The following is a 16465-nucleotide window of genomic DNA, read 5'->3' on the forward strand; positions in this document are numbered from 1 at the left end:
TCTACTAAAGTACTTGACCCTTGTTCTTCTTTAAAACCATCATTTCTCTAAACCTTTGTAATTTTTGTTGACCCAAATTTTCTAATATTAACTTTAGGGGGTGTTTGGTAGGAGGGATGCACGGGATTAAGTGGGATAAGAAGATAGGATAAGAAGGTGGAATTAATAGATGGGATAGGGATAAAAATAGTATATTCCATTGTTTGGTTATTAGGGATTAGAATGAAATAACTAATAAAAATACAAAATTACCCTTACTATCCTTTCTTGACTCTCTTTAAATTTAATCTTGATCCCTTATAAGTTATATGGTTAGGGTAAATTCAAGTTGATCTCTGAGATAAAAGATGTAAATAAATCTCCTCTCACAATTTATTCATTTTTCTTTTGTTTTTTAAATGATAAAAGTAAAATAATAAAGTGGCACATATTTCAACACATAAAGTTGTGAGAGGAGATAAATTAGATTGTTAATCTCTGGGAAATTTTGACAATTACCATCTTCTGTTATGGCCATTTTAGCAATTACCACCTTCTATTTTCAAAAACATCAAAAGTTACCACCTTCTTGCCCCTCAACTATCGCGTGACGTCATTTTGGGCTCATTCTTTCCCTTTCCTCCCTATTTCCCTCACATTTCTCATTCCTAACTCGATTCTCATCCCCCCTTTCACTTCCAAATCAAAATTGACGAACACTTATTGGTGGTTTGGGGGAAAAGAAGTGAAAGGGGGGATGAGAATCGAGTTAGGAATGAGAAATGTGAGGGAAATAGGGAGGAAAGGGAAAGAATGAGCCCAAAATAACGTCACGCGATAGTTGAGGGGCAAGAAGGTGGTAACTTTTGATGTAGAAGGTGGTAACTTTTGATGTAGAAGGTGGTAATTTTCAAAAAAAAAAAAAAAATACAAGGTGGTAATTGCTAAAATGGACGTAACAAAATGTGGTAATTGTCAAATTTTCCTAATATCTGAGATCAACCGGGGCTCCCTCGATTATATGACTTATATCACTCTTATCCCCTTCCTAATCCCCCATCCCTCCTTCCAAACAAAAGACCTGTTAAATTCCTTTCTTCCAAACAAAGACTCTCTTAAATCATCAATTCCGTCCAATTTCACAACAAAAACCCTCATTTTCATTAGAGAAGAGATAAAATGAGCAGCACCAACAAATCTCTTCCGAACCATCTCATATTCGAAAAAATCCTCCCAAAACTCCCAGTTAAATCCTTACTTCGCTTCAAATCTGTCTCCAAATCATGGCTTTCCACTATTTCCTCCCCTGAATTCACCAAATCCCATCTCCAATTCTTCTCTTCACCCCCTAAATTAATCGTACTTGCTGGCGAAAATAGTGTTTCAGGAGAGGAATTTTACTTGTTAAATCATGACGAAAACAACAACAATTACGAACTTAAGCATTTCGTTGAATTGGAATTTGAAGATGGGTGTGATAGTCCTGTTAGATTCTTCAATCTCGTGGGTTCTTGTAATGGCCTTGTGTGTTTTCATCAATTGCATGTACAACAAGGGTCCTGTGAGGAGGCGTTCTTTATCGGTAACCCGGCTACTCGCCGCTATCGGAAGATCATGTTTCCTGAGGGTGTATTTGTAACTTCTGTCTACCGTTTTGTGTTTTACTATGAATCATCAACAGATGACTATAAAATATTTGGTGGGTTTTCGCCTTGTGGTGGTGGTTGTGTTCAATTTTATGTGTTTTCTTTGAGTGCTGGAAATTGGAGTCGGATTTGTGTTTTAGATAATCTTGTGAAATGGAAAGAGCTTATGGAGATTGTGCTGATAAATGAGACTGTTTACATATTGAACGAATCGCGGAATCCAGTTTTCGGGTTTAATTTGAGTACAGAACAGGTTAAGGATAAGGAATTGCGGCCGCTGATCAATTGGGTGGATAACTATGGTAGTGTAAGTTTGTCCAAGTTGGGAGGGTGCTTGTTGTTGCTATGTACTACTGACAATTATAAAGTAGATGATGTTTGGATGTTGAAAGACTTTAGTGATGTTTATTCTATGGAGCTTTTGTTTTCTGTCAATCATAGTATTGTGAAATACTATGGTTTCTCTGAGACTGGCAAGTGTTTGCTACACACTGAGTGGAAACTCAGGGTATTCGATCCGATTCGGGAGACTCCACAGATGTCTCAAGGGGGTATTGCTTTCGATAATGGTGACTGGGTTGTTCAATCATCAAGTTATGTTGAAAGCTTAGTTTCGCCTTTCTAAAGCCAAGATTAATGAAGATAACAGGGAGAAGGGAATACAACACTCATTTTGGTAATTAATATTATTCTTATTATTATCATGTTGCTATTTCTATTGGCCTTTTATATTATGCTTATTTGCTTATGTATGAATTTCCTTTGCTTGATTGTTGGTATTCACCATCTTGTTTGTTTATGATATGTATAGTAAAATTAGTCATGAAATTATGATGTACAGTATGTTTTTATTTTGAGGTGCCTAATGGGCGAAAGCTTGTCAAGTAATGACGAACAATAGTTATGTAACCTCCAAATAGATGTTTTATGTGGTATGCTTTTGTCAATAATTAGTCATCTCCCTATTGTTTGGCAACATTGCTCTAGGACTCGTGTGCATCTTGAGGAGAGAATTTTGTGTCAAGGTCTATGAATACTCTAATTGTTGGTTCAATATTCCAACTTCTCATTATATGTACATTTACGTTGACCGTTCTGTTCGATGTCGTCCAACTCTAATAGGATAAATTAGAGGGTTACAGTACTATTGCACCCACTATACTATCAGACATCTTCTGCAAGAATATAGTATTTCAGCTTGAAACTTCCCATATTTCAGCTTGAAACTCTTGGGTGTAGAGCATTCTCCTCCATTTTTGTCATTTTTTTCGTTCTAGAGAGCACCAGTTAGGATTTCCCTCTTTCCGCAAGCATTTTGTTTTAAAGCCTTTGAGAAAACCAACATGAAAAACCAGGTGACCATAATCTCAAATTCCCCTGTCATATGTACTTCTTAGGCAGCTTACTGTTTAAACTTAACCACAAATTAAGCTCTCTGTGGGTAAGCCATGTTCCAACTTTACATGCCACTTTTTTCCTGTGACCCTGGCAGCAATTCTTTTATGGTATTATCCTGCTATAAATGGACATGATACTATGAGGGGATTTTAACATGAAAACTATAACTTGGTCTGAAAATTATTGTTTTTTCTCGGTAATTTTCAGACGACAACCTACAATGGAACAATAGTTTTAGGTGATATGGAACCCCCATAATGACTAAATCTTTGTTTGGTCATTTGGACTAAATCTTTGTTTGTGCTATGATGGGATTAGTATAATTAGTTATGAACTTATGATTTATGCTTTTATGGTAAGGTGGGTAATAAAAGAATGTTTGTCTGGTAATGACAAGCAGTTAATATTCTTTGGCAACATTATTCTAGGAGTCATGTGCATCTTGAGCAGAGAATTTTGTGTCCAGCTCTGTAATTGTTGGTTCAATCTTCCCTCTACTAAAATTACATTTCGATGTCTTCTGGCTCCAATAGGATTAATTAGAGGGTTACTATGATACCACTATACTATCAGACACCTGCAAAAACAAATGATTTCAGCTTGAAACTTCCCATGTTTAGCTTGGTTGAGCAAAGTAAACTCTTAGCATTCACCGCCATTTTTCCATATTAAATTCATTCTAGAGACCACAGCTAGGATTTTCCCTCATTTTGCAAGCAACATGAACAAACAGTTGATCCATTATCTCAATTCCCCTGTCATATGTACTCTGTTGGAAGCTTACTGCATAGAGTTAACCACAAACTAAGGCAAATATTATTCTGTTGGTAAGCCAAGTTCCAACTCTAAATGCCACTTTATTTTCTGGTAACATTGTCTGCAACTCTTTTGGGATATTATCCTGCTTCAATATAGGACATGAGAAATTTGTAACATTAAGAATATAACTTCTTTGTAAAATTGCTGTTCTTTTGGGCAATGCTTTTGGATTGGATTACCAGTTTACAACCAATAATTAGCTGATGTAAGTAGCTATAAGTTGGTCTACAAATCTAAGAAATAGTCCAGCTGGTTGTTTGAAACCTCCAAATTTCTGCCTTCCATGTTCCATTTCCCTTACTTTCTATATTGTTGTTTTCTACTTGATGCTTGGTGAATTGGACATTGCATAAGGGTTTTTATTAGAAGTACTTTTCTTAGATAAGTTTTTGGGTGCTTTGGTTATGTACTAGCCGATCTTGATGTGTATTAACTCTTAATTCTATAGTTATGTGACAAGTGAAGCCGTCAAGGAAATGGAGATTGAAGCATACTTGATGGACTATGATTCTGTTTCGCCCGACGACAAAATTGCTAATGGCAATTGGCAAAGCTATCTTTCTAGTCAAGGCTTCTGGTGAAATTGATAAAAAGACCATTAATTTAATCCTGGTACAGTCTTAATTACTATGTTACTAAGCTAGTATAATAACTAAATAAAACTTCCTTGCATTAGTGTTCATGTTTCCTATGTGTTCATGTAATATTTCAATACAATAATAATTCTAGTACGTTTTACCTACATGGATCAATATTAACATAGGACTTTTCTAGCCAAATTACACCAAAACTCATTCTGTTTTGCTATTCTACTGCTCGAACTCTCAAGTGTGCTGGCCTGGGGCAAAACAAACAAAGTTGCAGTCTCTGCATCACAATTAGTCTCTCTGAACTTGTCAAATTCACGAAATACTAGTACTGGATTACGCTATTTGAAGCCACTTAAAAGATCAGAAATCTCATTTCTTGGAGTCCTGCAAACTGAGTGCAAATGACATTATAAAGTCTAGTTCATTGATGATCTGCATACTCATTTGTTCAAATACACTCGAGCTTTCTTACATAAATCTAACAATAGTAGATTTTGATGGATATCTGCCTGTATATTTCAACTTTTTATTATGATATTATCCATAGAAAATTACATTTCTAACTTAAAAATCAACAAAAATTATCTTGATATAAAAGAAATGGAAGTAGTTACATCATACAAATCTTGCATGAAAGTGAAAATTAAACATTTATTTTGGACACTGTAAATTGCAACAACAATCAAACACAATTTAAAACTATTACAAATAACACAAAAGGTTATCTCCTTTAGGGATGAAACTTGGATCCTTGAGGACAAGACAGCCTTGTTGCAGGAAGAGTTTCTGGGTTTCATCGTCTGGGTAGCTACGAGATGATGACAACAGTTTTTTCAAGGATGGTCTGTTTGTCACTATCCATGGTATCACATTGATATCCACATTTTCACAGCAACTTATGCTCAAGTATATCAGTCGTTTACACGATTTCACCACTTCCTTTACCCCTTCTGCAGTCACTTCACTGCAACGCGTCAGATCCAGGTGAATCAATCTGGGGCACATCTTCCCCAAGATTGTAAGAGATATATCATTTATCATTGAAATTTTTACAATCAATTTCTCTAACACTGACGACTCCAACTCTGTGTCTTTTACAGTGATAGGATGGGATCCGGTTAAATTCAGTTCCACAAGGCTCCTGTTGCACTCTAGAATATCAGGAACATTCAGTTGATCATCGGGTAGGAAAAAACAATCTTGTATCTTGAGCTTCTCCACTTCAGGACATATGTTAAGAAGCCTTTTCAGAGCTGTAGGCCTAACTTCACGATGAGATGATAGCTCCAAGTACTTTATTGCACGGTTCTCCTCCATTAGGCCATCATAATTGTATTCTTCTCTTCCGAGTCTTGAACCAATCATCACAAAATGGCATAGACGAGGGCATCTTTGTGTGATCATAATAAAAGTTGAATCAGATAGCTTGGAACAATTAAAGAGAGTGATTGATGTCAAGTTTTGGAGAAAAGACGACATGTAATCTATATGCTCATTTGTGAGGAATTTTACTCCCCTAGACCCCCCCAACTCTAAAGACTTCAGAGAATGAGAAGAGTGTTGTAGGAGCCTTGAGATCCCAATAAAAGTGTAGCTTTTGCAATTCATCAGAGACAAGTCAGTAAGATGAATCCGTGCTTCTATTATACAAAAGAGGAACTCATCCGGTATGTCTACATGTTGGAGCTTTAGAGATCGTAAGTTGGTAAGGAAATTAGTCGAGCCTTTGACTCTAAATGAATCAATCTTAAGGTATTTATCTATGTACAATAAGTTCAAATGATGGCTGTTGTTAACAAGGAATGAAATTCCTTCTTGTGTTACAAAATTACAATCATGAATTTCAATTTGCTCTAGTAATGGACAGTTTTTTGACAGAGAAATAAGGGACTTATCTGAAATCCATGATTTATTTGAAAGGTTTATCTTGCGTAATCTCTTGAGCTTGGACGACATATAATCTATCCCTTCATCAGTCACAGAAATATAATGTGGTGCTTCATCCTCGATATGAAGTTCCTCAAGCTGTGGGAATGTGTCTGCTACTCTGACAAAATCAGCATCTCCTTCTGCACCAGTAAACTTGAGTACCTTCAGATTCTTCATGTTTGAACCCAGCTCCTCTAACCAAAATTCTGGATAACCTCGACGATATGACAAAGCAACCAACTCTTCCAAGTCCAACCCAGACCGTGCAATTGCAAGTATAGCTTCATAAATTTCTCCTTTGAAGTTACAGACCTGTATCTTCTTAAGGTTGGAGAATCTTTCCAGCAGCCTACAGAGGATTGTGATTGGTGTATTACTTGGGAAGTTTATGCTAACTCGCTGGGAATTGGTGATTGACAGGAATCTCTTGCAGACTAAAGTGAATGATTCTCGGTAGCTTGCATGATCAAGACGATTATATATCATCTCCCAGCAATCGTCGAGCAATTCTTTTCTTTCTTCTTCTTTTTCCATTTCTATCTGCCCAAATGGGATCAGATCAAATTATGAGTATGTATTGCTCTAGGCTTGGTATTCTTTAAATAACAATGCAATTTGATCTTTGACTGGTTTTCTTACCAAAACAATGTGATCTGATCTTTTCAAGTTTTTTTGGACTGGTTTTCCTTACAAAACAACGTGATCTGATCTTTTCGAGTTTTGACTTGATTTCCATTACATAACAATGTGATTTGATTATTTCATGTTTTGATTGGTTTTCTTTACAAAATAACATGAACTGATCTTTTCGAGTTTTGAATTAGTTTCCTTTACATAATAATAATCTTATTTGATCATTTCAAGTTTTAACTGGTTTTCTTTATAGTAAAGCAACTTGGTCTGATCTTTCGAGTTTTGACTTAGTTTCCTTACATAACAATGTGATATATGATCATTTCAGGTTTTGACTGGTTTCCTCTACATAGCAATGCAATCTGATCTTTTCAACTTTTGACTGACTTTCTTTACAAAACAAGGTAATCAAGCCATTGAATTTTTATTTTTTGATATACTATGCTTTTACAAAAATTTACAGCAAAAATAAAAAAGGAAACTTTGTCCTTCTGAAGTTCAGCTCACTTAATTGGTGCATTGTATTTTGTATATGTTCCTCTGTTTTTAGCTCTTGGCCTAAGAATTTAAATGCTACTTGCTACCATATTAGATACTTCGTATTAGATATTGTTAGAACTTTACATTGGCTTGACTATATATGTAGTATTGTCTTGGCACTGATCCTCCTCGGCGATGAGTATTTCTACTCCTGAGTGCCGAGATTGTTTCTGTTTCCGACTCCGATGCACTATAACTAAATGGAAGTCCCCTGTCTAGTTACTTTTTTGAGTAACTTACATTTCTAACATCAAAATAAACCAAGGTGAGGTAACACAGCAGAATAAAAGGAATGGAGTATTATTAATATATACAGATCATGATCATGAAAGCGAAAATCAAACATTCAGACACAGTAAATTGCAATAACAATTTACTGGTGTACTTATTATAATTATATACATAATTCCAAACTAAAATTCTATAACATGTTACACATAAACTCATCATCATTATTTAAGGGGGGGTTTGGATCCTTGAGGACAAGACAGCCTTGCTGCCGGAAGAGTTTCTGATTTTCGTCGTCTGGGTAGTTGCGAGATGATGACACCAGTTCTCTCAAGGATTGTCCGTTTGCAACTATCCATGGTATTATGTTAATACCCACTTTTTCACAGCGACTTAAGCTCAAGTATCTTAGTCGTTTACACGATTTTACCACTTCCTTTACCCCTTCTTCTGTCACTTCACTGCAATAAGACAGATCCAGGTGAACCAATCTGGGGCATATCCTCCCCAACTTTGTAAGAGATATATCATTTATCAATGAAAATTTCACAATCAAATTCTCTAACACTGACAACTCCAACTCCATGTCTTTTGCAGTGATATTATGGGATCCGGTAAAATTCAGTTCCACAAGGCTCCTGTTGCACTCTAGAATATCAGGAACATTCAGTTGACCATTGGGTAGGAGATAACAACCGTGTAGCTTGAGCTTCTCTACTTCGGGACATATGTTAAGAAGCCTTTTAAGCGCTGCAGGCCTAAATTCCTGATGAGATGATAGGTCCAAGTACTTTATTGCATGATTCTTAATTAGGCCATCATAATTGTATTCATCCCTTACGAAGCTTGAACCAGTCATCACAAAATAACATAGACGAGGGCATCTTTGTGTGATTATAACAAAAGCTGAATCAGATAGCTTGGAACAATTAAAGAGTTTAATTGATGTCAGGTTTTGGAGAAAAGACGACAAGTACTCTACATGCTCATTTGTGAGGAATTCTACTCTCCCCAACTCTAAAGATTTAAGAGATTGAGAAGAGTGTTGTAGGAGCCTTGAGATCCCAGTAAAAGTGTAGCTTTTGCAATCTGTTAGAGCCAAGTCAGTAAGATGAATCTGTGCTTCTATTATAGAAAACAGAAATTCATCCGATATGTCTACATATTGGAGCTTCAGAGATCGTAAGTTGGTTATGATATTAGTAAAGCCTTCGACTCCAAATGAATCAATCTTAAGCTGTTTACATATGTATAATAAGTTCAAACTATGGCTGTTGTTAACAAGGAATGAAATTCCTTCTTCTGTCACAGAATTACTGTTATGAATTTCAATTTGCTCTAGTAATGGACAGTTTTTTGACAGAGAAACAAGGGACTTATCTGAAATCCTTGATTTATCCGAAAGGTCTATCTTGCGTAATCTCTTGAGCTTGGATGACATATAATCCATCCCTTTATCAGTCACAGGAAAAATATACGGTGCTTCACCCTTGATATATAGTTCCTCAAGCAGTGGGAACGCGACTGCAACTCTGACAAAATCAGCATCTCCTTCTCCACCAGTAAACTTGAGTACTTTCAGTTTCTTCATGTTTGAACTCAGCTCCTCTAACCAAACTTCTGGATGACTTCGACAATCTGACAAAGCAACCAACTCTTCCAAGTCCAATCCAGAACGTGCAATTTCAAGAACAGCTTCATTTATGTCTCCTCTGAAGTTACAGCCCTGTATCTTCTTAAGGTTCGGGTATCTTTTCAGTAGCCTACAGAGGACTGTGATTGGTGTATAATCTGATAACTTAATGTTTACTCGTAAGGAATTGGAGATGGAAAGAAATCTCTTGCAGACTAAAGTGATTGATTCTTGGTCACTTTCATGTTTGAGACGATTAAAGATTATCTCCCAGCAATCGTCAGGCAATTCTTTCCTTGCTTCTTCTTCCATTTCCATATGCTCTAATGAGTACAATCAGATTATTAGCAGCATGAGAAAATGCATTGCTTTTGACTTGCTTTCCTTTACAATATATAACAATGTGATCTTTTCAAAATTTGACTGGTCTTCTTTACAAAACAAGGATATCAATGCAAGCCATTGCATTTTTTTTCTTTGTTATATCTATATAATATGCTTTGACATAGTTTTGTAACGTGATTGATCACCTAAATCTTGATATAAATAATTCCCTTAACAATTTACTTTGTCCTTCTGAAGTTGAATTTCCTTAATATATAGATTTGATCAGCTATTAGATAGAATTTGTTCAAAGATGATTAACGATGTCATTATTAAGGCTTACATAATACGAAGTATATCTCAATATAGAAAGAATAAATGGAAATTCTCAATGTTAAACTCCTATTTTTCTGAAAGTCAGAAATGGTGACATACCTTCATATCCCACTCATGACATAGAGCTAGGTGCAATTTGATTTTTTTTTTTTTTTCCTTTTCCTTTCTCATTTTAAATTTTGAAATGAGCAAAAAATATTAAATAAGCAAAAAATACATGGGTAACCTTACACTCGGGTGTATAAATTTTTTAAAAAAATATATGGTAATGTGTAATTTTAGGCTTTTCCTCTGTTTTTAGCCCCTGGCCTAATTTGTTAGAACTTGAATGCTGCTTGCTACCATATTAGGGAGTAGATATTATTGAAAAAACAATATTGTTGAATGTTGAGGTAGTTTATACAGTACTGGAAGCCTTACCTTTAAGTTGGCTTGACTATATATATAGTTGTCTTAGCGTTTAGTCGTTTAGAGTATGTTGCTCACTGATCCTCCTCGGCGATGAGTATTTCTGCTCCTGAGTCCTGAGATTGTTTCTATTTCTGACTCCGGTGCACTATTACCAATTGGAAGTTCCCATCTGGTTAGTTTTTTAAGTAAATTAAATTCTTAACTTAGAAATCAACAGGTTTATCCACAACTTCAAACCAAGGGGAGGTAACACAGCAGAATAAAAGAAAGAATAAATGGAGTATTATCAGTATATCATATAGATTATGATCATTTAAGGAAAATTAAACATTCAGACACAGTAAATTGCAATAACAATCTACTAGTGTATTTATTATAATAAACACAATTTCAAACTAATGAAACTAGAAGTCTAACATATTACAGGAAAACTCTTCTTCATAATTATAAGAGTAGTTTGGATCCTGGAGTACCAGACAACCTTGCTGCAGGAAGAGTTTCTGGTTTTCGTCGTCTGGGTACTCACGAGATGATGACACCAGTTTTCTCAAGGATGGTCTGTTTGTCACTATCCATGGTATTATGTTAACACCTACATTTTCACAGCAACTTATGCTCAAGTATCTTAGTCGTTTACAAGATTTCACCACTTCCTTTACCCCTTTTTCTGTCACTTTATCGCAATCCTCCAGATCCAGGCGAATCAATCTGGGGCACATCCTCCCTAACTTGGTAAGCAATTTATCGTTTATCCCTGAATATGTTGCTATCAACTTCTCTAACGCTGACAACTCCAACTCCATGTCATTTCCGGTTAAATCATCCTTGATACGATGGGATCCTGTTAAATCAAGTTTCACAAGCTTCCTGTTGCATTGTAGGATATCGGGAACATTCAAATTATCATGAATTAGAAAAAAGCAATGACTTAGGTTGAGCTTCTCCACTTCAGGACACATGTTAAGAAGCCTTTTCAGAACTGTAGGGCTAAAGTCATGATGAGATGATAGGTCCAAGTACTTTATTGCACGATTTTCCTTCATTAGGCCATCATAATCGTATTCTTCTTTTCCCAGGCTTGAACCAGTCATCACAAAATGGCATAGAAGAGGGCATTTTTGTGTGATTATAACAAAAGCTGAATCAGATAGCTTGGAACAATTAAAGAGCGTGATTGATGTCAAGTTTTGGAGAAAAGACGACAAGTACTCTATGTGGTCATTTGTGAGGAATTCTAATTCCCTTAACCCCCCCAACTGTAATGATTTCAGAGTTTGAGAAGTGTGCAGCAGGAGCCTTGAGATCCCCATAAATGTGTAACCTTCACAATCTATTAGATCCAAGTCGGTAAGATGAATTCGTGCTTCTGTTATGGAAACAAGAAATTCATCTGATATGTCTACATTTTGGAGCTTTAGAGATTGTAAGTTTGTTAGGGAATTATTAGTAGAGCCTTTAACTCCAAATGAATCAATCTCAAAATATTTACATATGTATAACATGTTCAAATGATGGCTGTTGTTAACAAGGAATGAAATCCCTTCTTCTGTCACAGAATTACAATCATAAATTTCAATTTGCTCGAGTAATGGACAGTTTTTTGACAGAGAAACAAGGGACTTATCTGAAATATGTGTTTTGTTCGAAAGGTCTATCTTGCGTAATCTCTTGAGCTTGGATGACATATAATCCATCCCTTCATCGGTCACAACAATAGTATTGTTTCCTTCATGCTCGATATACAGTTCTTCGAGCTTAGGAAATGAGTCTGCTACTCTGATAAGATCAGCATCTCCCCGTCCACCATTAAACTTGAGTACTTTCATATTCTTCATGTTTGAACCCAACTCCTCTAACCAAACTGCTCGTTGCATGAATGATTCCTGATCGAGATTCATTATGTTTGAACCCAGCTCCCTCAGCCAAATTACTCGTTGACCGTGAGTATCAGACAAAGCCAACAACTCTTCCAAGTCCAACCCGGATCGTGCAATTGCAACAACAGCTTTATTCATGTCTCCTCTGAAGTTACAGAACCGTATCTTCTTAAGGTTTGGAAATCGTTGCAGCAGCCTAGGGAGGATTGAGATTGGTGTATAATCTGAGAGCTTTATGCTAACTCGTAAGGAATTGGTGATTGACAGGAATCTCTTGCAGACTAAAGTGATTGATTCTTGGTCGCTTTTCTGCTGCAGACGATCAAAGATCATTTTCCAGCAATCGTCGAGCAATTCTTTTCTTTCTTCTTCTTGTTCCATTTCTATCTGCCCAAATGAGATCAGATCAGATTATTTGCAACACTGAGAATGTATTGCTTTAAATAACAACGCAATTCAATCATTGACTGGTTTTTTTTCCAAAACAACGTGATATGATCTTTTCAAGCTAAGTTTTGACTTGGTGGCCATTACATAACAATGTCATTTGATCATTTCAAGTTTGGACTGGTTTTCTTTACAAAACAACATGAACTGAGCTTTTCGAGTTTTGACTTAGTTTCCTTTACATAACAATGTGATATGATCTTTTCAAATTTTAACTGGTTTTCTTTACAAAACAACATGAACTGATCTTTTCGAGTTTCGACTTGGTTGCCTTTACATAACAATGAGATTTGATCATTTTAAGTTTGGACTGGTTTTCTATACAAGACAACATGATCTGATCTTTCGAGTTTTGACTTGGTTTCCTTTACAATTTTACATAACAATGCGATCTGAACTTTTCAAGTTTTTACCCTGGTTGTATTTACAGACAAGGTTATAAAGCCAATGTATTGCAAAAATCTGTAAATTATTCAATACTAGATCAATTTATTCCAGAAACTCAGCAAATTCAAAATCTGAACACATAGGAATTGAACTGTCTATCAATTAAATTGATTTTGAGTTAATTACATTGCTCGATTAGTAAGGAAATTTCGGCCTAACTTTTGCAATTTCTGGATTCATACATCAGATAATATTCAATTGAGAGATAAAGTGATGGCTTCAAGTTTTCTTTTTTTTTTTTTTTTGATGCAAAGCCGGGGGCAAGAAATTAGATTAAAAGTTTAGCAAAGCTACGTAAGAGTTAGGGAGGTTTATCCTCCAATATTATATCCCGAATTAAGTGAGGAGGATCGTTTAAGATTACAAAAGTTTCATCCGGATTTGGGGAAGATCTACAAAACTTTGCTAAAAGATCAACTGCCCTGTTAGCACTTCTGCCTTCAAAATACAATCTAAGCTTGATGGTTTCAAGTTTTCAACCACCAAAATCGCCTCCCGGGGTCTCATGGGATTTATGGCAAAATCCTCGTCTTGTTTCCTTTTCTAGCATTGACATAATTTCAAATATGCGGTGGATTGATCACCTAATATGGTTACAAAAGTTTACTGAAAAAAAAAAAAAAAAAAAAAAAAAGTTCATCCTTATGACATTTACTAAATTATTGCTCAGTAAATTATAACTATTGACATAATTAGCTGATTGCACATTTGTACATAAATTCAATCTGTTGCGAGATAGGATTAATTCGCTTAAAGACGTGCATAGTGTTAGCTAATTTAGTTATTTTATTTTTCTATATTGGGACATACTAAGTACTCCGTAGTTTTAAATTCGTGATTGATCACCTAAACCTGGATACAAATAAATATTCCCTTAGCAAGTTACTCGGTCCTTTTGAGGTATAATTTCCTTAATATATAGATATGATCAACTATGAGATAGGATTTGTTCAAAGATGATCAACAATGTCATTATTAAGGCTTACTTAGTATATCTCGATATAGAAAAAATAAAGAGTTCGATGTTTGAAACATTGAAAAACTGAAATGGTGAACTTTTTTTATCCCAATTATGACGTAGAGGTAGGTACACGTAAACCCAAATGTTCTCATTTTTAAAATTTTAAAATGAGCAAAAACTACCATTGGGTAACCTTATATAGGGGTATAATGCTGCTTTTCCTCTGTTTTATCCCTTGGCCCAAGTTTTTAGAACGAAAATGCTGCATGCTACTTTCATGAGTAAATTACATTTCTAACTTTAGAGGTCTATCCTCAACTTCAATTCTTCAAACCAAACACAACAACATAAAATAAATGAAATATTATCATACAGATTTTAAATTGTAATACAATCTATTAGTGTGCTTATAATAATAAACTCAAATTCAATCAAATAAATGACAACGAAAAGCACCAACAGGGTAGTTTGGATCCTTGAGGACAAGACAGCCTTGCTGCAGGAAGAGTTTCTGGTTTTCGTTGTCTGGGTACTCCCGGGATGATGACACCAATTTTCTCAGAGATGGTCTGTTTGCCACTATCCATGGTATTATGCTGAAATCCACTTCTGTACAGCAACTTAAGCTCAAATATCTTAGTCGTTTACACGATTTCGCCACTTCCTTTACCCCTTCATCTGTCACTTTTCTGCAATCCTGCAGATCCAGGTGAACCAATCTGGGACAAATCCTCCCTAACTTTGCAAGCAATTTATCATTTATTCCTGAAAGTTTCACAATCAGCTTTTCTAACACTGACAACTCCAACTCCATGTCATTTCCGGTTAAGTCCTTGATACGATGGGATCCTGTTAAATCCAGTTTCACAAGCTTCCTGTTGCACTCTAGGATATCAGGAACATTTAGTTTATCATGGCGTAGGAAAGAACATTGGCGCAGTTTGAGCTTCTCCACTTCAGGACATATGTTAAGAAGTCTTTTCAGAGCTGTAGGGCTAAATTCATAATCAGACGATAGGTTCAAGTACTTTACTGCACGATTCTTCATTAGGCCATCATAATCGTATTCATTGTGATCGTATCCTCCTTTTCCCAGGCTTGAATCAGTCATCGCAAAATGACATAAATGAGGGCATCTTTGTGTGATCATAACAAAAGCTGAATCGGACAGCTTGGAACATTTAAAGAGCTTAATTGATGTAAGGTTTTGGAGAAAAGAGGTTAAGTATTCTATATGCTCATTTGTGAGGAATTCTACTCCCCCGAGTCCCTCTAATTCTAAAGATTTCAGAGATTGAGATGTGTGCAGTAGTAGCCTTGAGATCCCATTAAACGTGTAGCTTTTACATTCTGTCATAGCCAAGTCAGTGAGAGGAATTCGTGCTTCTGCAATAGAAATGAGACACTCATCCGATATGTCAACATATTGGAGCCTTAGAGATCGTAAGTTGGTTAGGAAGTTAGAAGAGCCATTGACTCCAAATGAATTGATCGTAACACATTTACAAATGTCTAATAAGTTCAAACAATGGCTATTGTTAACAAGGAATGAAATTCCTTCTTCTGTCACAGAGTAACGATTATTAATTTTAACATGTTCTAGTAATGGACAGTTTTTTGACAGTAAAACAAGGGACTTATCTGAAACATGTACTTTGTTCGAAAGGTCTATCTTGCGTAATCTCTTGAGCTTGGATGACATATATTCCATCCCTTCATCAGTCACATCAATAATATACGGTCCTTTTTCCTCGATATACAGTTCTTCGAGTTTAGGAAACAGGTCTGCTACTCTGGCAAGCTCAGCATCTCCCTGTCCACCATTAAACTTGAGTATTTTCAGATTCTTCATGTTTGAACCCAGCTCCTCTAACCAATATGTTGGTTGCTCGACCACTTTTGGGCTTATGTTTAAATCCAGCTCATCTAACCAAGCTAGAAAATGACCTTGATGATGTGACAAAGCAAACAACTCTTCCAAGTCCAGCCCGGACCGTGCAATCGCAACAGCAGCTTTATTCAGGTTTTCTTTGAAGTTACAGAGCCATATCTTCTTAAGGTTGGAAAATCGTTGCAGCAGCCTAGGGAAGATTGAGATTGGTGTATCATCTGAGAACTTTATACTAACTCGTAATGAATTGGTGATTGATAGGAATCTCTTGCAGACTAAAGTGATTGATTCTTGGTCACTTTTATCCTGGAGACGATCAAAGATCATCTCCCAGCATTCGTCCAGCAATTCTTTGCTTTCTTTTTCTTCCATTTCT

General features: G+C 35.9%; 5 protein-coding genes across 5 annotated transcripts; 1 reads left to right on the forward strand and 4 right to left on the reverse strand.

Moving 5' to 3' along the window:
• The first annotated feature begins 1121 nt into the window (after nt 1-1121).
• Nucleotides 1122-4619, forward strand: LOC145621363 (F-box/kelch-repeat protein At3g23880-like). Its single transcript, XM_081676095.1, has 2 exons — nt 1122-2301; nt 4291-4619. The coding sequence occupies exon 1, from the start codon at nt 1159-1161 to the stop codon at nt 2248-2250; it is 1092 nt and encodes a 363-aa protein (XP_081532221.1). The 5' UTR covers nt 1122-1158; the 3' UTR covers nt 2251-2301; nt 4291-4619.
• Nucleotides 4620-5134: 515 nt separating this feature from the next.
• On the reverse strand, nt 5135-6895 carry LOC145619985 (F-box/LRR-repeat protein 14-like). The gene has a single exon (XM_081674655.1). It carries the CDS (start codon nt 6893-6895, stop codon nt 5135-5137), a length of 1761 nt encoding a protein of 586 aa, XP_081530781.1.
• Nucleotides 6896-7955: 1060 nt separating this feature from the next.
• LOC145619986 (F-box protein At5g51380-like) lies at nt 7956-9707 on the reverse strand. Its single transcript, XM_081674656.1, has one exon. It carries the CDS (start codon nt 9705-9707, stop codon nt 7956-7958), a length of 1752 nt encoding a protein of 583 aa, XP_081530782.1.
• Nucleotides 9708-10870: 1163 nt separating this feature from the next.
• Nucleotides 10871-12724, reverse strand: LOC145619987 (F-box protein At5g51370-like). Its single transcript, XM_081674657.1, has one exon. The coding sequence runs from the start codon at nt 12722-12724 to the stop codon at nt 10871-10873; it is 1854 nt and encodes a 617-aa protein (XP_081530783.1).
• Nucleotides 12725-14625: 1901 nt separating this feature from the next.
• LOC145619989 (uncharacterized) lies at nt 14626-16461 on the reverse strand. The gene has a single exon (XM_081674658.1). It carries the CDS (start codon nt 16459-16461, stop codon nt 14626-14628), a length of 1836 nt encoding a protein of 611 aa, XP_081530784.1.
• Between the last annotated feature and the right edge of the window lie 4 nt (nt 16462-16465).

Source organism: Chenopodium album, chromosome 27 (genome assembly GCF_948465745.1).
Source record: "Chenopodium album chromosome 27, dcCheAlbu1.1, whole genome shotgun sequence".
Classification (NCBI taxonomy): domain Eukaryota; kingdom Viridiplantae; phylum Streptophyta; class Magnoliopsida; order Caryophyllales; family Amaranthaceae; genus Chenopodium; species Chenopodium album.